At 44.4% G+C, this 23,283-nt stretch overlaps 1 protein-coding gene across 3 annotated transcripts in view; it reads right to left on the bottom strand.

Moving 5' to 3' along the window:
* Positions 1-739: 739 nt before the first annotated feature.
* st6gal1 (ST6 beta-galactosamide alpha-2,6-sialyltranferase 1) overlaps positions 740-23,283 on the bottom strand; it is a 76,273-nt gene continuing 53,729 nt past the window's right edge. For 2 of the 3 annotated variants that reach the window (XM_034177696.1, XM_034177697.1), the window contains exons 3-9: positions 10,798-11,004; positions 10,359-10,727; positions 8,483-8,741; positions 6,498-6,595; positions 4,027-4,123; positions 2,699-2,878; positions 740-1,063 (exon numbers count right to left, since the gene is read on the bottom strand). In XM_034177696.1, the coding sequence (XP_034033587.1) occupies positions 792-1,063; positions 2,699-2,878; positions 4,027-4,123; positions 6,498-6,595; positions 8,483-8,741; positions 10,359-10,727; positions 10,798-11,004 (1,482 nt within the window). In that variant the 3' untranslated portion in view covers positions 740-791. Of the gene's footprint in view, positions 1,064-2,698; positions 2,879-4,021; positions 4,124-6,497; positions 6,596-8,482; positions 8,742-10,358; positions 10,728-10,797; positions 11,005-23,283 lie in introns of all 3 variants that reach the window. The other variant, XM_034177698.1, reaches the window with a different exon arrangement.

The raw sequence follows: 23,283 nt of genomic DNA on the forward strand, positions 1-23,283 counted from the left end.
AAGCGCTTTGAGTGTCTGATGCAGATGGAAAAGCGCTATATAAATGCAGTCCATTTACCATTTAACCAGGTTAGTCCCATTGAGATCAAGATCTCTTTTGCAAGGGAGACGTGGACAATTATAAAGTTTCCAGTCCACCTAAACTCCATGTCTTTAAATGTTGGAGGAAGCCAGAGCACCCGTAGGGAACCAACACAAACACTGGGACAACATGCAAACTCCACAAAGAAAGCACACAGGTGGGCATCACTAAAACACACATTTAGAAACTAACCTTTCCAGAAGCAAAGATAAGTAAGAAACAAGTGAAATGTAGACACTATCTTGGATTTTGAAAAAGCTGCATGATAAGATTTTCAGGGACTTGTAGTTCGTGATTCTACACATTTTTCTGGACCTCTCCTGAAAACTTCAGCTTGTTCTGGAAATTTTCCATTATTTGGCCATTTCTGAGTGAACGCTCTTGGACTAAAGCTTCGTGTTTAGGGTTTGAAAGTGAAAATGAACGTTGTGAAACTGCAGCGCCTCATGGTGCACTGATTATCACATGGCAACGTTGGTCTGTTTGGCAGGTACTTTTACTTTCGAGGTCTGTTTGGACAAATTTCTGACATGTTGGATTAACTAGAAGCAGGCACATGTATGATTTGACTCCAGAGTTTATCGTCTGGTAATAAGTATTTACAGCGAGCAGTAAGACAGTGTTGACGGACAGTTCATGCGTCCTCATTGATTTCTTGTAAGCAGTTCATGCGGGGTTGGCGTTTGTTTTTCGGGTACTTGGTCTGAAGTCAGCGGTTAGGTACGGATGTGGGAGCGTGGGTGCAGTTCAGTTTGCTGAAGCCGGGCAGTGTGACGCGTCCGTGCATGTAGATGTCACGGTTGGGCCCCTGGTTCATCCGTTTGACCAGGTTCTTCTCATACAGCAGGGGGTGGTAGGCACCCAGCGTGCACGCGGCGTCGTAGAAGCGCTGGAAGTAATGACACAGCTCTGTCTTTCTCCGGGACGGCAGGAACTCGTAGACGTGCACCACCTCACACAGTGACATCATCAGAACGGTGCCTAGGCAGGGAATGTAGGATCAGAGGAAAGGAAACAAGGAAACAGATTTTCGAAACATTGCCTTCCTTAAAATCTTACCTTAAAATTATGAGTCACAAAGAACATTTCACCAGAAGATGGTGCTAAGCCGGTGGAAATGGGTGCATAAAGGTTATGTCACAGACATAACTGATTATTGTGATCAGCTGTATTAGCTATATTAGCTCAATTAATTTAATTAATTAATTTGGGAGGGTCAGAACTTCACCATAAATATTCAAGAACTCCTTGAAATCATCATAGTATAATATGAGGAAAACTCATCTCCTCCTTGGTCCCGTGGGACATGTGGACCATACCTGTTATGTGGATGGAGATCCACTTCAAAACTGCCCTTAAATAGTTCCAATTGGTTCCAAAGGTTTAGGTCACTTGAGCCAAGGTCAAAATCTGAATTTTTTACTGTTATTAGCACCAAACACATATGTAGGCAGGTTCCTGAACCGTTCACGTGAGGTCAAATCCGCCAAAGGTCAATCATTGGTGTCAAAATCAATCTCGTAACTCTCTGTCTGCTTGCCAACTCCTCCCATGTCCTTTGGCTGATTTTTTTTTTTTACCAAACCTGGTATGTGGTTGAAGGCTGAAACCAGAATTGCCCAAAAAGGGTTCATTTTTGCAGAGTTCAAAGTAATTGCAGTCAAGGTCAAGGTATCAACCTTATTTGGATCAAACTTGGTGCGCACATGGAAGTGCATTATAGAATTGTTCTGGCAATCCCTCTGTGGCACGGAAGACTGTCTCTTGTTTGTTTCCCGGATGGGATGGTGGACACGGAGATGACTGAACCAGCCCAGCCTTGACGCTACATAGAGGGTTGATCTAGAGACGCCTGTGTGTGGGTTTGTTTAATGTGGAAATGTTGCACACCGACAAACACATGGTTCTTGATAGATCCTTAGCCTGGTCTGATGGCTACAAAATTCCAGATAATTGGGGTCTGAGGACCTACTGCAGCCTTCATCCACCTTCACAGCCATTGGGTTCCAAGCCATCCCCTCCTCTGCCTGATCTGCTGTTGAGAACTTCTTGTTAGCATCTCATGTTCAGGGTTCCTTCATGGTTGCCATAGCAGCCACGAGGCACACAGGCTCCCCACCGTATTTCACCCCAACAGGCAATCCTGTACTTGATCCATTAACCAGGTGTCATGACGTGGATGAGGGGTTGGATTTTGACACCCAAGGTAAGCTGAAGGTCAATCATTTGGAGGAAAGTTCAGGTCATTGGATTTAAAGGTCAGCTTTCCAACAGGCAATGGCCTGTGTTGTTTACGAGAAAATTCTATCCTAAACATGGTGACCACATCCTCAGTGATGCCCTACTTAGCCTATTTACTTGATGTAGCCTTTAGTGTCTTTATAACCACAGTACTGCTGCCTCATTTTAAAGATGGTGTGAACTTAAAAAAAAAAAAAAAAAACAACAGGTGTGACGGTTCCTTGGTGTTTCAATATGACAAACTGCACAGAAAAAAACAACAACAAAAGCTCACAGAGATCCTGCGGGTTGAAGCACCTGAAGGTTCTTTGTGCACAGAATGTGTTAAAACAGGATGTAATGAGGGTTTTTTTTTTTTTTTTTTGGCTCACATACCCAGCAGGCCAGAGGAGGGCGGGTTCTTCTGGATGGGTTCTGCCATGTTGTCTTGAATTTGTTGCCAGAGCTGCCACTCAAAGCGAGGATGCAGGATGTAGAAAGGCTGCAGGGGATGCAGCCTGCGGTAGCGCTGGTAGTGGACAAAGATGGGGTAGTCGGTCCTGTTGTACCACTGCAGGAGACACATGAAGATGCTGCTCACTCTAACACATCACACACTGTTGAGTGTAAAGCTGCATTCATCACTTTGGACAGCTGCTAGAACATTCCCGGAATCACACAAGTCCAACATTTATTGAGAGGGTGGGGGGGTAGTGGACAAGTGGTTAGTGTGCTTGGTTTCAGTGCAGGGGGTTCCTCGTTCAAATCCCACACCCGCCACATTTCGCCATGCAATGTGAAGTTGCGTCAGGACGGCATCCAGAAAAAAAAAAAAAAAAAAAAAAAACTTGTGCCAATTCAACATTGTGGAAACCCAGAGTGAAAAAACTTGACCGAACTGCTATTTAGACCCTGAGGCCCGTTGGGTGTCTATGACTCCCCCTGGATGTGAGGCCAGTCCATCACAAGTTTGCTTTCCCAGTCAAGGCTGGTACCCATGTACAGCTGGGTGGACTGAGACAATGCAGATGAAGTGTCTCATTCATGTACCCAGACAGGGAGCGTGCTCAGGTATCGAACCCTGGGCTACATGTTGGTCACCCATCTATTCCACTGAAATACCTGTGCTACAATGGGTTTACTAGATCTTATTTCCAGAAAACCTCTTACGGTGTTTCAGATGGAAATCCTGTATACAGATGTGAACTGTTCAAGCAAGACCAAATTTGCAACCACTTGGTCAACCACTTGGGTGAAGGTAATGTCTGTCTGTCTGTGTGTTTTTTGTTGGTCTACCCCTCTCACGTCCCTTAACTGATTTCTATCAAACCTGATATATGGGTGAAGGATGACCCTGGAATTAACATTAAAAGGTTAAATTCTGCAGGGGTCAATGTCACCAGGTCAATGGTAAACAAATTAGATTTTCAAGCCAATTTAAACCAAACTTGGCACAAACTTGGTGAGTCCTGGAATAGCCCTAGTAGGGGGTGTATGTCAAAGACACTGTCACAACCACCCCGACCCCCTTCATCTGAATCCAAATCCACCCGTCACATGAGCACACACACATCACAGAATAACCAGAAATGAAGTCCAACACTTTCAGCAACACTAACACAGCGTCTCTGGCACTTCAGTCCAGATGGAGACCGGTACCACTGATGTCCTCTGGGGATCACTGGTTGAACTGTACAACATGATTTCTGTGAGCGTCACCTGGTTGAGGTCAGCTGAATATGGGCCGGGGTCCCAGGCCACGAGAACACCTGAGCTGTACAGAGAACTGGACAGGAAACGATGGTCCTCAGATGCCATCACCTATAAAACATGTACAAACATTTCTAATTCGTCTGCAACGATTGATTAAATAAAACAAACTCCAAGTGAACATTGCATTGTGGCAAGCAGAACATATTTATACAAGGCCAATGACCTGTGACACACCTGTGACCTAACTTCACAAGTACATGAGCAAGGAGTCGTTGGCACCGTGTGGTACAAGGGTTGTTCAGTAGACTTCCCCTGACCCAGTTCTGGTGTTTGTTGGATGCTGAAATTGCACATGTATAATAATACATATCTGTAATATTTGAAGCCCTGAACTCATATTTGTTTCTGTTACAGGTGCTAAGTTGGAGTAAGGGGTGACAGTGGAACCAATTGAATACAGAGTGGTCATTAGGTACTTTGGAGGCTGTCCACCAAGGTACATGCTTAATGAGATAAAACAGACTCATGAGGAGGACGCCCCATCATATGATGTAGTCAAGCACTGGGGTCGTCATGTGTGGTCAGAAATTGTTGGAAATGGCCCCCATTTCTGGGCGACCACAGTCCATCACCGATGAAGACACGATCTGGCAAGTGAAGGCTGCATAATCATTCGCCAGCTAGTTCAAGATGTCATGATCAGTGTGGGGTCCATTGAAAAAAAAATCATTCATGACCATTTTCAGATGTGGACGTTGTTTGCACGATGGATTCCCCAGTCGTTATCACCATTCCAGAAGCAGGAAGGGGTCACATACTCCCAGGCCCTGTCAGCCATGTGCCAAGACAATCAGGTGGACTTCTTCGAAAGATTAATCACGCAGGATGAAACACGGGTCCATCACTATAATCCAGAGAATACGTAAAGTCCAGTCGAAGCAATGGAAGCATTATGACTCACAACCTCAGAAGAAGGTAGGTGTCCAACCCTCTACGGGCAAAGTCATGTTCACAGACGTTAGGGACCAGCACAGTGTAGTGATGATGGAATTCCTGGCAAAGGGTACCATAGTTACTAGGACATACTATGCCTCACTGCTGCAGAAACTGCAGGAGGCCATCAAACTCAAGAGGCGTGCTGACCAAATGTGTCCACCTCATGCAAGACAATACCCCAGGTCGCAACTCACATGTTGTCCAGACAGAAACACAGCCTTGGGTTGATGAAATTCTTCCTCACCTCATTACTCTTCCAAACTCACACCATCTGATGTCCACCTCTTTCCAAGCATTAAGTCATTTTTGAAGGGGCAGGCATGATAAAATGATTATTCTGACGTCAGGTCAGACAACCTGACAACCTGTAGACCTCTAAAGCTGAGATCTGCAGAGCCACAAGAAGCAATGAGAGAAGTGTGTCGTCTCAGTTGGGACTTATGCAGACAAAGATGAGTAACTGTCCCAAGTCTGGTTCCTTTCAGTCCATGGGAAGTGGGTCAGGGGTAACGTTCTTTATCTGTTGAGCACACTCAAGTGCAAGATTCACAGCTGACATCATGTTGCACCGTAACAAACTAATAATGTGGAAAATCCTGTTACAAAACCAAACTGGGATTTGGGCATTTGGTCTAAAAATCTTTTGTTCACAACTGTAAGTTGTGCATGTTGGCTGAAATTCCATCCTTCCAACAAACTTTTGCCTCTTAAAACTCAAGAAGTGAAAAACTCCCAAAATCGAAATTTATATACCTTAATACTGGGAGGTCAAAGCCCTGCGTGCCAAAAAAATTATGCATTTCTGGGATTTATAAAAGCCTTTTTTAAACTGAATTTAGCGTTTCAAGTAGGAAATACACCAGAAGCCCAGAAATGCTCACATCGCCCACTAGATGGCAACAGTGTGTGAATGTGTGGCAAAGTCTCAACTGATTTACAAAAATACTGTTTAAAAAAAAAGCAGAAGATTTTTGGAAAAAATGAAAGTTTTGAGATCTTACATCTGATTTTATGTTAATATACGGGTTAATTTACTCATTTTCTGAATGCAGGGGGCCGGAGTGAGAGGCGGACCGACTGCCAGTCTGTCATGCACGTTCACTGACTGTTTCAGAGTCACCAGGTCACCGAAGCTGCGTGTCTTTGAAACCACACAAACATGGGAGAACATGAAAACCCCACAGAGAAAGCACAATGGCACTAACCCCTAAGCCACACCCCCTTTGAGCATAAGAAGTACAGCTTCATGTTTTTTGTCCCACATCTGAATAAAGTCTTTTGTTTGTACATCGATGTGGTTCACTGTAAGAGGGGTTGTCAACAAAACCTCAAGCCGTGACAGCACAGAACGAGACAGAATATTTTAAGATGTTTAATTTCTGCACTGGCAGAAGTTTGGACACTCATTAATACTCTTCTACTTTAGAACTATCATTTCATTGTTTTGTGGAAGCTTTTCTTTTAAAGCTGTGTTGTTGTTGTTTACCTGTGAGTTGATGAGGCGGACGGTGGTTTTAGAACCAACGTCTTTCTCAAAGCCGGTTGTGGGAGCAGCATTGAACCGCAGAACAGCATCATGCAAATCTAAAATAAAAATAAATTAAATAAAGATAAAAGAAAAAACTGTAATTCCTGATGTGAGAAACGTTTGAGTGCAGATAAAAACAGGAACACAAACAAAAGTTAAAACAGAACGTTTTCAGTGAAGATTCCAGTTCTGTCAGCAGGTTTGACCCCAACCTCAAAAACAGATAAAAAAAAAAAGAGAACTTACTGGAAATGTTCATTCATGTCTGGGTAAAAAGGAAGTGATTATAATTTGGAGTTGAGGCAATGCTTTGACTAAGGTTGTGAAATTGTGGACATTTGATTATTTTTGTCTCAAACTGAGCGTTTGTGTTCGCTGGAGTGTTTCTTCGCGGTTCAGTGAAACAAACAGCATCTGCTGGTTTTGTCACACACCAGTTAACCAAAACTACAAGAAAGATCATGCACAGAATCATTTAAAGGCATCGTACTGTGGAACAGATACCAAGAACTACTCCAGAACTGGTGAACACATAGGCTGGTACAAGATCTTTGAGAAGATTAAACTTGTGCTCAACATGATGGAGATCAAAGTTGAAGTTTTCAGCATCAAGCTCGACTGGTAGGTACAGCACCTCGGCAGAAGACCATACAGAGCTTGGATGTCATGGTTGCAGGTGGTGGGGTCTAAGGTCTATGTGAAGCTTCGTGTCCAACTTTCCTAAAGTCTCACATCTGTATGACTGTAAATGTAAATACAACTGATGCCTGAAACAGCTCAGTTTAGACTTTAGACATCTCAGACGTCTGGCACAGAAATCCATATCTGGACTCTTGTTGGATCTTTGAGCTGCTCTCTGCTGGGCGTCGCCCACACGCCCCTCCACAAAGGTCGAGGAGAAGCTGAAGTCAACCCAAGTCTGGGAATGTGCTGGTGCATGAGCTTAGTCACATCCACAATACCACAGAACTGCCTTGGGTCCTGGATAACAACCACTAAGGCAGACAACCAGTCCATTCACTCCTTTTTAAAATAACCATCTATCTGCTGCAGTCAGGAGAAGTGTAGGCGTGTCCTTGACCTTCTACAGCCGATGGTGCCTCAGGCATCTGATCATACATGGAGAAACACACCACATGGACAAAATGTCAAAGCTGAAGCTCCCTCACAATGCAAGTGAGACTCCTCATCCCAGTCTCCCTAAGTAACCGCTCAATTGAGACAAAGTCAGCCAGTGGTCACCTAAAGTCACTGGTTAGAGTCCAACTCTCAACCACACAGTAAGACAGGAAGCACCACGACCCTGAAGACTTGGACCTTCATTCTCTTACAAAGATACCAGCACCACCAAACACCTCTGTCCAGTGACCTCGTGACTCCAGAAGGTCTTCCCAGGCATCTCTGGGTCTCAAAGGTGGAGGACCCACAGACATGAACATCACCAGTAACATCAGTGTCTCTACAAGATCAACACTTTCATCACATAGAGATACACTTCTGATAGACAAGTCCAGGAAGTCGCTGAAAGCCTGGATCTTAGTCTTGATCCAGGACGATCACACAATCAAACTCTGTAATCAGAGTATCCACTGATCCTGCAAAGATCACAGTATCATCCATGCAATCGTCAGTAGATTTTCCTTACCAACAGCAGCACCTAAGTTGCTGGTTTTCACTGCACAACCCAACACCTCGTCCAGGCAAGAACTGAAAATTGTAGAAGCCAGAATACATCCCTGAGGAACGGCAGTTTCCAATGAGACATATATTCCTCCTCCACCACACTAAATGTTGATTTTAAAAAAATAATTGTAGTTCGATTGTAGTTAGTGGAAAATGAACCCATGTAGAATCAGACGGGGGGGGGGATCACAACACACTCTTTACATCCATTAAATCAATTATTTTTTAATTTTGTGGTGTTATCTATTTAAAGAACTCACCTATTTCTTTGCCAAGTCCAGAGTGGCGAAGTGACCCCGCTGAAGAAACCACAGCACAGCTCTTATAAGGTCCAAGGTCAGAGGTCAGCGGCTTAGGTGGCAGCTGGGTGGCCCAAGGAAGAGAGGAGAAGGGTTGAAGGTCAGGGGTCAAAGTTGTGACCTGCACTTTCTCCTTCAGTTGACAGAGAAGCTCAGGGCCACTCAGCTTTGGCCTGCTAGACCTGGAACCCTGGAACTCAACGCCGTACTTATTCATTGCCTGGAGGAGACAAAAATCACATGATACACTTTTATAATTTTTTAAAGCATTGGTGTGCATACCTCCACCATCAACAATCCAGATTTACCAAATCTGGCGCTGTATTTGGGTGGGTTAGTCATGTTGACACATGATCTCCTGATCAGGATTCAGTCATTGATTATTAAGCTTTAAAACTGAGACAAGCCAAAATATGAGATGATCTGGATCATCACAAAACAGACTATGTCCGTCCTCCGATAACAACCAGTTTCTCCTTGTAAAAGTAGATTAACATGTTTTTGAGGAATTTAGCTAAAAGTCAACCAGTGCTTTAACTAGTCTTTGATTAACTCTTAGAGCCCTCTGGGGTATTTTCTCACTTCTTCCATACCTTCAGTAATTCCCCTTTTAAGGTACTTATTTTTAGGATAATGTCCATGTGTTCCATATGAAAATGTTCACAACAATCTCAGATTTCAGAATGTGTGTCACCTATTTGTCCAGAGCACTATGTGGAGAAAAATTTTGGTTCTAAATCTGAAAAAATTAAATGCATTAAAAAAAAATTCAAATCTTTTTTAAAAATACATTATTATACATTATTATATTCATGTGGATGAACTGTTTGGTGCTAGAAATGGGTTCAGCAACATCTTTGGCTCACACAAGTAGTGTAATATATGAATTAATGAATGTACATCACTGTAAATAAATCAAAAATAAAATTACTCATTTCCATTTAGATGTTTTCCATTTTCACTCTATGCAGAAATGTCCACAGATATCTATCACTGGATGAGAAATGCAAAGCCCCTTGTAAAACAATGCTCATTTTCTCTGTTTTTGGGGAGGGGGAAGAGCTTGTTGTTCCTGGAAAAAGGAAATGGCACATTGACGGTTTTTATGACGTATGCTTTGTCTGTAGGACTAAATAAAAAGTAAGCTCACAGTATCTTTTTTATAGCATTTCTGAGGGTTTACTGGCAGTGTGAATGAATCTGACTCCTGAACAGAGTGACGGTGCACTCCGAATGAGCCTGTTAAAGGCACACAGTGAGAGCCAGAGAACGAGACCATGAGAGAGGGAGAGAGGCAGAACCAAGCGACCTTCTCCGGGCACTAGCATTGGCTGTGAGGTAAATATAATCTGAAACAGGGACTGAAACTAGAGGTCACACTCTGTAGTTTAAGGAAGTGGTCCAATGAAGCCTCTGTGACATTCTGTCGCTGATTTATTAAGAGAAAAAAATGACAAAAACAGAGTTGAATGCACCAGTGCGTCCACTGTCCTCAGAGGGTTAAAGCCGTCAAAAGTGTAAAATACATATTAAAGCCATCTTCAATCTTTCTCAGTCAGCTTTGATTTTGACTGATCACTGTGTCTCATTCACGAAACAATGAAGCAGTACCTAAATAATGAATTCACATGGATTCTGTTTCTTTGCTCAAACAGTATTTTTCTCATCAGTGACACTAATAACATCACGTCATAAAGGGAAAAGCTCAAAGAGTTTACATGGAGACTTTTCATGTGAATGACACCAATTTAAGAATTAATTAATTAATTAATGTTTTTTATTTTTCCTGACCCGTAATTAAAACAAAAGTTACTGAAAACTGCATAAACTGTCTCACCTGATAGTTCTGCACCACTTTCCTCAGTCTGTTTCCCAGCATGCTACTGGACATCTCATCATCCCACACTTCTCCCAGAATACCGTGAGGCCCAAAAAACTCTGCGTCTCTCCCTTTGCCGCTCAGCTCCCCCCTTCGACGGCCTCCAAACAGGGTCTCCAGTGCACGCGTGAAGGGGCGCGGCATCATCCGTGTGAAGAATCCCGAGGGCTGCCGCTCTGTGGACTGCCGCTTTGACGAAGGCTCCCTGTGGTCATGGGTGTGGTTTGGAGAGGACAGCACAGGGATTGGACGGTGAGGATCTCCAGGGATGACACCTGGAAGTTTTTGAGGGTCGATGTACATGGGCTTGGCTCCAGCTCGCAGAACCTGCAGGGGTCCAGAGGAACGAGGTCAGCGATAGTGACCAACAACATGAACGTGAACCATCGTCACACACCTTGATGACCGAGTGAGCCCGAGGCTGAGCCCGAGTTCGTGCTCGTATGCCGAAAATGGCATCTGTCACAGACACGCTGTTTTCAGCGCAGAGGGCATAGAGCAGAGCCATGGAGATGCAGAAGAAGGTCATGCAGAGCGCACCGCGGCGAGCGCGGCGCCTCAGCCGCCACATCAGGCTGACTCTGTCCATCGCTGCTCCGGAAATCTGTGAAGGAACCACAGACAGGTTTACTGAAGTGCTGCCGTCCACGAGTACTTACTTTAAAACAGGAATGTCACGAAAAAAAAAAAAAACACATTCCGCAAATGAAGTCAGTTTTTGCTTTTAACATTTGTTAAAGTAGACCTGCATTGAAATAAATGCAGTCAGATCTTTGGACCAAAAATGACATATTTACACATAAGATCCTTCTGAATGTAGTAAAGTAAATCTGCAAGCCCAGATCTGCCATTCAACGGAGAAATCTTCATTTAAAAATTACAAATTTACAGCTAAAATTTAGCCCTCCACAAAACTGTCATCACATCCGGGACGCTGCCGAGACGTCAGGGAAAAGACCCTCTCCCAGCATGCATTGCGCGCGCCAACTGTAATTTGTGGATTTACGTCAGTTTGCATCTGCACCTTTTTCTTGTCTTATACGGAAGGATCTACTTTTTTAAACTTCATATTGTCTTGCGGCACGTTTGGTGACTACACATTTCTTTTATTTGTGCTTGAAAATTATTTTGGGGGACTTTTTCATATGCCCGTTTGATTGAGTGGCGTCGCATTGAAAATCTACTGTCTTTTGCCTCCGGTGTTACCGTCGTGGGGTACTGAGGCGGGACCCGCAAAGAATCCAAGTCATTAAAAAGATATAAACCTCTCTCAGCGGCCACGGAGCTCTGCGGCTCTGATTACCGAGACGTGCAGCACTGCGGAAAGTCTGTCCTTGCAGCAACAGGTGTCACCGGCCGCTCCGCATCAAAACAGCGAGCGCAGTCTCTGGACTTTTGCCAAGTTGACTTCACCTCCATTCAATAAACAGGAACGTGGTGCCGACTGCACAGCAGACACGGGGGCGATGTGAGTGGCCCGCTTCGGCGTTTACCGAGTACGCAGACTCAGTAAGTGCAGCAGAGGCAGAGAGCGAGGCGTCGGAGAAGAACATTGCCCGCTGTCAATGTCGCCGCTGATGTGAGCATGCAGAGCTGTATGCTGCTTACTTTTGGATGTTGAAACCAGGATGTGTATAACAGTAACATTACTAACAGATAAAATCAATTTCAATGCGGGATCGGACTGAAGGCGGGAGCGCTCCGTCTTCTGCCAGACGTCACTGCAATGACCCGGATGTACAAACAGTTTTTGCTGAGGGCCAAATTTTAGCTGCAAATTTGTCATTTTTAAACAGATTTCTCCGCTGAATTGCAAATTTGGGCTTACAGATTTACTTTACTGCATTAATAAGGGTCTTATAAATACATATCAGCTATTTCTTTGTGAGATCTGACTACATTTATTTCAATGCAGATCTACTTTAAGGACAAAAAAAAGTCAAGAGACATTGAAGTCCTTTGGAAAAAGAAAGAGTCATTTTGAAAAGTGACATTAAGGATTGAAGGTCAATGAAAACCTTTGTTATAGAATCAAAAGCAAAACTTACATGGCAAGAAAAAACAGATTTTGAACTACAAAATAAAAAGGGCTTGTTTCTGGGAAACTGTTCTTATTAATTGCCTTTAAAGGAAAATAATCTTGATAAGCAAGTTTTACACTTGAAAAATTTAAGAAAATACATATGATATTACAGCTACTAACCTCAACTGAAGCAGTTTTGAGCTCCAGTGGTGGTTTGTATAAAATCCCAGCAGAGGAACAAGATTGTAAAACCACTTAACACAACTTCTTCATTTATAAATTCTTGGAATGACACCAATTTAAGTTTGAATTCAGGGACGCTGGGGATTTTGGGCCACATGAAAAGAAATGTTACTGGGCCACCCCCATATTATTTTGTCATTATTATAATTGTTTGAGGGGCCTCTCTGGGCCCCTGTCAGTCATGGGCCCCAAGAATCATTCTCCTTATGTTCCCCTTTTCTGTTTGAATTAATCTGTTTTTATTTGGAAAAATCCTAAATGATAATAAAAATAACAAGGGAAACATGGAAAATACTGAATAGCATTTTAACAAATAAACTCACATCAAAGAATTACTCAGCTTACTTTACTTATAATAATAAAGATGAATATGACCTGAACCAAGTAGTGAACTGTTTTAATACATTCGTCAGACTGACGAAGCGCGCTTGCCCGAAACATTACAGTTTGCTTACCACTTGCTTGCTGTGGCTGTGCGGATCATTTGGTTTTTTACCCAGATTTAGCAGCTGACATTTCACACACTACGTGGGTAAACCAGCAATTAATTGTGAGATATCCATGTACAATGTTTCTTGGCCCGGTTGATGAGAGGGAAATTATGTTAGTTAGCACATGTAAAAGTAAAAAGTCAACTGATCATAATGATGTACATATGACCTTAGCAAAGCAGATAATTACAGAAATTGCTAAACCATTAGCATATATATTTAATAAATCGTTTCAAACGGGAATTGTTCCAAATGAGAGAGAAAACTGACCCACCTTTCGTCAAAAAAGTGACAGCTGCCAATCAAAATCGACTACGTCACTAAGCCCCGCCCCCTCTATGACATCATAGCCAATCAGAATTGATGGCGTCACTATGTCCCGCCCCTAGTCCCGCCTCCAAGCCCCGCCCCTTATGACACCACAGCCAATCATAATCAATGACGTCACTATGCCCCGCCCCTAAGCCCCGCCCCTGTTCCCACATCCAAGCCCCCGCCCCTTATGACGTCACATCCAATCAGAGTCGATGACGTCAGTATGTCCCGCCCCCGGCTCCTCCCCTAGTTCCGCCCCTGGCTCCTCCCCTAGCCCCACCCCCCAAGCTCCTCCCCTAACCCCGGCCAAGCACCGCCTCCAAGCCATACCTCCCCTCCCACCCAGGGTCTAATATTTTAATGTCATTTTATTTCATGAATTAAAGAACGATTAAAAATACCTAGATCTTTTTAATGTATTAAAGAATTAACTAATTCTGAAATAATTAAACAAATCAGTGTCTATTATTTAATGCCCCTTTAATATTTTTAATTCTTAAATTATTACGTTTCCTTTTCTGTTTTTTAATTCGTAAATTAAAGAAGGGAAACAAATAGCCGTCTCTCGGCTGTAAGTCTTTGCAGCAAGACGGTCAAATACCCACGCATAGAGCCGCTCGCGGAAACATGACCCCACGGCTGTAAAACCTGTTGCAGACGCTAACTGTGTCTGTGTGAGTGCGTGTGTGTGTGTGTGTGGCGAGACACCCGCTGAGCGGAGATGCTGCCCCGAGGTGATGAACCCGAAGAACAATAAACAATGCTCCTTATCACTCACGCCAGATGATGTTTTCTTTTAAGATATTAGCCGATCGATCATGGGGCGCGGGACACCCGCTGAGCGGAGATGCTGCCCCGAGCCCGAACAATCAACAATGCTCCTTATCACTTACGTCCCTGGGAACGAGTCAGCGAGCATTTCCACTACGACCGGTGAAGAGTGAAGATGCCTGGACCCCCAGCTATGGGTATAAAATAGAATAAATTTGCGGAAAAAATCCTGGAAAACCATGTTTAATTAAGTTTTCTTGTCTTCGAGCAGAGTGCGAAAACCGCATCAGCTTTCAGGGTAAGTGATTTAAGTAATCTGTTTTGATAGAAATGAGTGTTTTTAAATGATGCACGCCGTCTGAAACCGTCTTTTTTGTTTTGTTTTTTTGTTGTTTTTTTAGACAAAACCACGCAGACGGTCCAGAGCGCGTTCGGACCCGTCCTCGGTAATATATTTGAAATAGTACGGAATATCCGCTTGCGAGGGTGATGCTTTGTATTCATTTATTTATGTTAATTCTAGAAATCAAGTCAGAGCCCCCTGAAGAAGTTCGAAGGCTGGAACCCCCGACTTCACCACGCAGATGTAAGTACAGCGATCGAGATTAAATCACGGTTAAAACTCTGCAATAACCCGATTTTTTCTGTCACAGCCCATGGAGAAGTGGGTCAGCGGGAGAGACCCGTAAAACGATCCGCGGATGTACACGGTAAGGAGTCGGAGTTTATGTATTTATTTATTTATTTTAAATATTTAATAACTAACGATTTTCTCTTTTTTCAGCACGCGGTGGAGGGAGACCGTCTATTTTCCACCGACACGCAAGGCTCGAAGATATTCTGAGCTGGGATTAACCTCATCAAGCAACTTTCTTGAAAATGTGTAGTCTGTTTTTATTTTTTCTCTTATTCCGATGGAACGGGAGAATTCATTTGAAGAGGTATATTAACTGAATTTCTTGAGGTAGATTCTTCCTGCTACAGATTTTAAAAGATGGAAGGAGAGAATTCACATCGGGAAAATAACTTCGGACGTGTATTGGATTTAAACGCTTCAATAATCGACTCAGCGGGGAGCGCTCCTGGAGCAGATGGCCCATTACCTGAGGCGTTAAATTCACCGCCTCGAAATAACATCGAGTCCGGAGAGAGACTTTTAAGCCGTGTTCGTTTAACACCGTTAAATGAGGCTCTTAACAATTTAGCGGGTGAACGAGAATCGGAAGAAATTAACCCCTACATCATTTCTGCGATTAACGCTATAAATTCGACGGTCCAGTCTGATACTGAAGAGCCCCCTGACCCCCCGCACACCTCACCTCCAGACGAGTCCGGTCCCGCGGCGTTGAACCAGGTACGCCTGACTCCATTAAATAATGCCGTAAACCTCCTCGCGTGTGAAGTTAATCCTCACGTCCAATCTGCGGTGGATGAATTAAATCAAACGCCTAACGACGCTCGCGCTTTTTCACCTTTAAGAAGTCCCTCCCCGCGCAATGCGCGCGGAGAAGAGATTTTAAACAGAGCTCGTTTAACCCCGATAAATGCGGCGATCTCTGTTTTGATGGAAGACGGGGATGATGCACGACCGGGGTCCAGCCGGCACTCTCCCATGACGGGTGGTGGGGCTGCTAACGTCATCAGGAGACCTGCTTTTAACAATATCGAAATCAGGCTGCCTCTAAATTTCCAGCGCGCCGACGAAATTCCCGACTACGCGGAATTTTACCGTAACGTCGTAGGGGCTCTTCATAACTCGGTCGAAAAGGCTTTAACACACGCCAGGGCCGGGGACTTTATCCAAATGGAGATTCGTGGGGACTCAGTCTACAACGAGGCCGCTTTGATCAGCTCATATAATGACGCTGGTGATGTGACGGGCTTCCAAAATCTGTTAGAACGATTGATACAATCGAATTCCGTTTTATCCGACGAGTCTCTGGAATTAGTGGTTCAAGTCATCCGCAACCAGAACGGCGCGGGGAAGCGCAGAATAGATGACCTCCTCCATCACGAGGTTCTGAGGAAAAAATCCAAATGCCTTAATATCGTGTATAATCCTGACAACAGTTTATGTTTCGCGATAAACCTCGTTCAGTTATTGAATCCTCATTTGAGTACGCACGAGGCGGAGCAGCGCGGACTGGCGTTACAAAATAGCCTCGGATTAACGGAAGCTACGCCGGTATCTTTAGAGCAGGTGGGAAAATTTGAAAACGCTCTGGGTTGTAAAATTGTGGTGTTTTTCAGAGCCGAAGGGGAGAGAAAGCTGACAAAATTCCAGACAGGAATACCGGCGCAGCAGAAAACTCTTTTCGTTTTTCTGTTTAATAATCATTTTTACGGAATCATCGATTTAAAGAGATTTTTGGGAGTGAAATATGTATGTAAGTTTTGCTTTGAGGGGTACAATAACCCCGCCTCCCATAATTGTCCGTCATATTGTAAAATTTGTGAATCCACGCAGTGTTACGAGAAAAATAACCCTGTATTCTGCAGCGAATGTAACAAGGAGTGTCGGTCTTCCACCTGTTACAGCCTACATAAACAGCCAAAGTATCGTCCTTCCGCCGGTAAGTTCGTTAATGTGTGTGATAACAGAAAAAAATGCTCTCGATGTAAACGTGAGTATTACATAGCGTTTTCTAAAAACAGCGCTCCGCACGTGTGTAAACAGAAGAGGTGTCATATATGCGGCGAGGCTCTCCAGGAGCCGAGCGAGGGTCACCTCTGCTATATGACGCCGGTCAAAGCTGAAGAGACGCATTCAGAGAAATATGTTTTTTATGATTTTGAAATGTATGTCGATAATAACGGGGAACACGTACCGTTTTACGTCAGCGCTGTAACAAAGACGGGTGATTTTTGGAGCGCATGGGGGACAGACTGCGTAGCCCGCTTCTTTAAACGTTTTAGAACGAGAAAATTCAAAGAATACGTGTTCATCGCTCACAACTCAAAAGGTTTTGACGGCTATTTGCTTCTAAAGTATTTAGTCCAGCAGGGCGTAACCCCCGCTGTGATTATGACCGGGAGTAAACTATTACTCATGACAGACGCCGCCTTTAAACAGAAATATATAGATTCGTTATCTTTCCTTACAATGCGCTTATCTCAGATGCCTAAAGCCCTGGGAATCCGGCTGAAAGACGAAATCGTCCGCAAAGGTTACTTTCCGCACCTGTTCAGTTCAGAAAAAAATCTGAACTATGTCGGTCCGTACCCGGACTCAGCGGCTTACGGGGTCGCAAATATGTCAGAGGGAGAAAGAGAGGAATTTAACGCGTGGTACGTGCGGAAAAAAAACACAATTTTCGATTTTAAAGCCGAGGCCGTTATGTATTGTGATAACGATACAAAAATCTTGGCTGCAGCCTGCTCCAAATTTATGTCTGAATTCATCGGTGAAACACTCGTGGATCCTTTTACCTGCGTTACAATCGCCTCGGCGTGTATGAAAGTCTTCCAAACTAACTTTCTTGCTCCAAAAACGCTGGCGATCCCCTCCGCCGACAATTATAGAACGAAGCATAAAAAATATTCGGACGTGGCCGTGCAATGGTTAGAATGGGTTGCTGAGACGCAAAACATTATCATCAATCATGCTCTAAACAGGGGCGAGAAAAAAATAGGAGGTTATTATGTAGATGGGTATGCCCGGATTGACGGCCGGATAAAAGTGTGGGAGTTTCTCGGGTGTTTTTACCACGGGTGTGCAAGGTGTTTTACACAGCACGAAATAAACCCTCTCACAAACACCTCATTTGGAGAGCTCCACGCAGCGTGTCAGAAAAAAATAGCCTTTCTGCGGGCTATGCCGGGCGTCACCCTCAGCGTAATTTGGGAGCATCAGTGGCTTGAAATGAGGCTGAGGGATGAGAGCGTTCGGTGTTTCCTCGCCCGCAGGGGGTTACCGCCGCCCCTCGAACCTCGCGACGCTTTATACGGCGGTCGGACTTGCGCGGCCCGTCTGAGGTACACGGCTGAGCAAGATGAGACGGTCTATTACGTCGACGTGACCTCGCTGTATCCTTACGTTAACGTAAATTTCACATATCCCACGGGGCATCCGGAAATTATCGAGAGAAATTTCCGTGACCCCAGGACTTATTTCGGGCTCATCAAAGCCATCGTGTACCCGCCCCGGGGGCTAAAATTCCCCGTCCTCCCACACAGAACTCCTCACGGTAAACTGGTGTTTACTCTGTGTCGCACCTGCGCTGATGAAAATAATCAAGCTGGAGCGTGCACACACAGTCAGCAGCAGAGAGCTCTGTCTGGGACTTGGACAACCCCGGAATTCCACAAAGCTCTGGATACAGGCTATGCTGTAGCTAAGATTGTTGAAGTCTGGCATTTTGAGGAAAAAAGTGATAAAATCTTTGAGGGGTACATAAACACCTTCTTAAAACACAAGCAGGAAGCCTCTGGTTTCCCTCCCGAATTTGATAAAGACCCCGAGAGCAGAGAAAAATATATCACGGACTACTGGCTGAATCAGAAGATTCGTTTAGACCCAGAAAAAAATCAGTCACAATCCGGCAAAACGACAGATGGCTAAGATCTGCCTCAACTCCTTCTGGGGGAAATTCGCCCAGAGGGCAAATCTGACGCAGACCGCGCTCGTTAAAAACGCTGACGATCTGTTCAGGTATCTGTTTTCTGAAGAGTACGAGGTCACATATCTAACATTCCTCAGCAGTCAGGCGGCTATGGTTCAATGGAGGTACGGCCCGCGGCACGTCAGCCGACCGGGTAAAACCGTCAATATTTTCATCGCGGCGTTTACAACGGCGTACGCGCGTTTGACCTTGTACGGTTTTATGGAGGCTGTGGCAAATCCTGACAGGATTCTGTATTATGATACCGATAGCCTGATTTACGTTTGTAGGCGGGGTGAAACCCCGCTGCCTACCGGTAATTATCTGGGGCAGCTCACCGACGAGTTGAACGGCGACGTCATCACAGAGTTTGCAGCGGCGGGGCCTAAAAGTTACGCATATAAAACCGCACGAGGTAAAACGGTCATGCGTGTGAAGGGGATCACTCAAACCCACGAAAGCTGTCAGAAAATAAACTTTGACAGCGTCAAAGATCTGGTCGAGGGTTATATAAAAGATCCCGCCCTCGCTGCATCTATCATAACGCCGCAGCAGGGAATTAAACGTCATAAAAGCAGTTTCAGTTTGACAAACGTGTCATTTCAAAAATCCTTCAGGGTGGTGTATGACAAGCGGCGTCTTTTAAAGGAGGGGGAAACCGAACCGTTCGGATTTTGAAACATGTCTCACTCTGGAAATACGGTGGAGATTGACCCCAGACTTCAGCTCCCATTCTCCTGTCTCATCGTTGGACCGAGTGGTTCGGGAAAGACTGTGTTTGTGAAAACATTGCTGGAAAATTGTAGCCACGCTATGAGATATGTGCCTGACAACATTGTATGGCTGTATACATCTGAGCAACCTCTGTATTCTGAACTGAAGAATAAAAATATTAAATTTGTAAGAGGACTCCCTGACTCATTTCTGGACGACAGCCTTTTCCCTGAAGGTCAGAGCCATCTGGTTATTTGGACGATCTCATCTTTCAAGCAACGGATCATCCTGAAGTTGTAAGAATTTTCACCCAGTACAGACATCACCGGAATATGAGCGTCATCATGATCACACAGAACGTGTTTCATAAAGGGAAATACAGTCAAACCATCAGTTTGAATTGTAATTATATGGTGCTGTTTAAAAATCCCAGAGACAAGTTACAGATGAACATTCTGGCTCAGCAAATGTTTCCCGGCAGAAAACAATTTTTTTTGGAGGCACTTGATGATGCTACGAGCGTACCTTACGGGTATTTATTACTGGATTGCACGCAGGAGTGTCCAGATCAGTTCAGACTGAGATCGGGATTACTCCCGCACGAGTGGCCCACAGTTTATATACAGAAAGATAAACGGATATGAGCTCTCTTTTAAAAAGGAACGCCCCCGCTCTTAAAGCGCTAATCAGAGCCGGGGCGAGGGAGCGTCACTACAGCCTGAAGACCTGCAGGCCGGAGCTTCTGAAAACTTTATCCGAGATCGCTTTGAATATATTAAAGGGGAATATTGCCTTGAGCGACTCAATTCCGGGCCTTGAAAAAACGAAAAAGTTTTACGTCTTCTGGCCGACAGAAAAACCAGTTATAAAAAGAAGCGGGGAGCGTTGATTCAGACGGGCGGCTTTCTCCTGCCACTGCTCGCCGCGGCCCTGCCCGTTATAACGAGTCTAATAGTACCCAGAGGATAATGGCCTTCAAAGCGGCGCAAAAGATGTTTTTACTCACTCCACAGCAGATGCTTCAACTCGGTCATTCCGTTCCGCCGAGCGGAAATAACATCAGACAAACGGCGGAAATGATTTAGACTCGCGAATGCGAGGTATACTGGAAGAACGTACTCACTCTCCTTATGAAAAAATTAAAAAGTATGAGGCTCTGCTGCAGCGCTATTTAACCCTGATCAAGCAGGGGGAACTCGAATCACGCGTTTCACCCCCGCAAGAGACTCGCGTCGCTAAGCAACCTGAGGAGGAGGGGGTGGAGGAGGAGGAGGAGGAGCTGGATGAGACTGTCACAGAGGTCCTGAAGAATATCCCCTCCAGAGAGCGTAGAAATGCTGAATATATTATGAGGAAATTATCGAAGGGTGATACGCGCTGGAGTCCGTCGGGGGAATTTATTTACAAGGGGAAAGTCGTGAGGGGGTCTCACGCCATAGATCTTATGAAACATCTCGGATCCTCGTTCAAGAAATCGAGCCCCCCTACAGGCTGGGTGAAGTTCCTCAATATTTTACAGGAGCGGAACATTCCGGTGGCGTGCGTATCAAACCCGCAAGCCCGCGAGCAGCTTCAGAAGCTTAAAAAAGGCCGGAGCAGCTCGCCGGATGAATCCCTTCTTTTAACCGATTCGCCGGTCAGGAAGAAACTTAAGAAAAAAAAAGACTTCCAACGCTGGGAAGGTTTCTCACCATAAAAGGAGGGTATCGAATTAAAAACTGACTGGATATTATGATCAAGATTCTTTAAAATACATCGCAGTCAGTCACGTTTTTGTATATTGTTACTAATAAAACACCGACTGAAACTCATCTCCGGCCTTCATCACTTTTATTCGGTATACGTTTAAAAAACAACTTTCAACACTTCTCTACTTAATAACAACGATGCAAAAACATTAAAGGTATGATCGGGGGTGCATTTTCTACACATTCGGAACATTTTTCACAAAAAACACAAAAAAAATCAAAGGTCAAAGGTCAAAGCTTCTTTCTACGTTTAAAAACGGGGGTTTACATCATGCAAACGTGATAAAACTTTAAAGGTATGATCGGAAGGCCGCTCTCACACATCCACCCCGTTTTCAGGCGAAAAAAAAATTTAGGATCAAAGATTAACACTTCTTTCTGTACTTAATAACAATGTTTTAAAGCGTGCAAACGCGATAAAACTTTAAAGGTATGTTCGGAAGGCCGCTCTCACACATCCACCCCGTTTTCAGGCGAAAAAAAACACAAAAAAAATCAAAGGTCAAAGGTCAAAGCTTCTTTCTACGTTTAAAAACGGGGGTTTACATCATGCAAACGCGTTAAAACTTTAAAGGTATGATCGGAAGGCCACTCTCACACATCCACCCCGTTTTCAGGCGAAAAAAAACACATAAAAAAAATCAAAGGTCAAAGGTCAAAGCTTCTTTCTACGTTTAAAAACGGGGGTTTACATCATGCAAACGCGATAAAACTTTAAAGGTATGATCGGAAGGCCGCTCTCACACATCCACCCCGTTTTCAGGCGAAAAAAAAACACATCCAAAAATTAAAGGTCAAAGGTCAAAGCTTCTTTCTACGTTTAAAAAACGGGGGTTTAAATTATCCAAACGCGATAAAACTTTAAAGGTATGATCGGGAGAGCGTTCTAAGACGGGGGTTACATTTTCACACGGAAAAACATAAAAAAATAGGAACGCCGGTTAACACAAGCCGTGACAATATTTAAACTCATGCAGAGGCCCTGCTAGCTGGTTACAGGAGGTATTGCAGCTTTTCTTAAGGCAATAACGATATCTTTTCACAAAATCAGAAACCAAATCATCGTTCGCGATAGTATTTTCGGAGTATAAAGACACCACGTCCCGGTACAACTTCCCACTGGCTCTGTTATACAGATAATACACGCAGTGTTGTCCGCATACGTCGGATAACTCGTGCTGAAGCTGCTTGTTGTGATACAGAATGTTTTTAACATCTGGGAGATTCTCCAGATATCGCAGGATGCTTTTAGGGTAGTAATCAAAGTCAGGGCTGAGGCCGAACGAGTCAAAAAATGTGGCTCGACCATTTTTTTCAACGGTGAGCGCTAACCAGTGTTCCCCCGGTAAATGTCTAGGGTGGGTGTTTACAATGAAATATACGGGAGGGCCCGGCTTGATCCGGAATAACTCGTCAGACGCAAAAAACACCGGCAAACAGGTCTCCTATTAAGCCCCTCATAACAGCGTCCAATTCCAGGGTGTTCATCAGTAAAAATCCACAAGGACCTGTCGCTTGGAATTAATCTCCAGGAGAGAATCATAACACGCGTACACTATCAGCGTGGTGGTATGCGGAGTCGCGACTCTGAATCTCATTTCAAGTCGCAGGGTGCCTGTGGAGACGGGGCTCAGAGCGCCGCTGTCCTCCTCCGGGTTTAAATTGAAGATGTACAGCGCGTAGCCGTGCGCAAAATCCTCCCGGTCTATACAGAGAGGCTGGTCTTTGAGGTGTCGTCCGGTCGCCGTGTAGAGATTGTAAAACTCCCTGACAGAGAGTTCGTTGTTAAATTCAGGCTGGAAAGCTTTAGCCGGCAGCTGTCTCCCGTTTTGACTGAGTGCAAGGTACTCCAGGTCATAGTGTGCAAATTCAAACGGGGACAGATCTCTTCTCCCACTGAATGCATTGTGATTCACCATACCCAGAACCACATATTTGGGCATGGTTCCTAAAAACAGGTTCTCCTGGTTGCATATC

Source organism: Thalassophryne amazonica, chromosome 9 (assembly GCF_902500255.1).
Source record: "Thalassophryne amazonica chromosome 9, fThaAma1.1, whole genome shotgun sequence".
Taxonomy (NCBI): Eukaryota; Metazoa; Chordata; class Actinopteri; order Batrachoidiformes; family Batrachoididae; genus Thalassophryne; species Thalassophryne amazonica.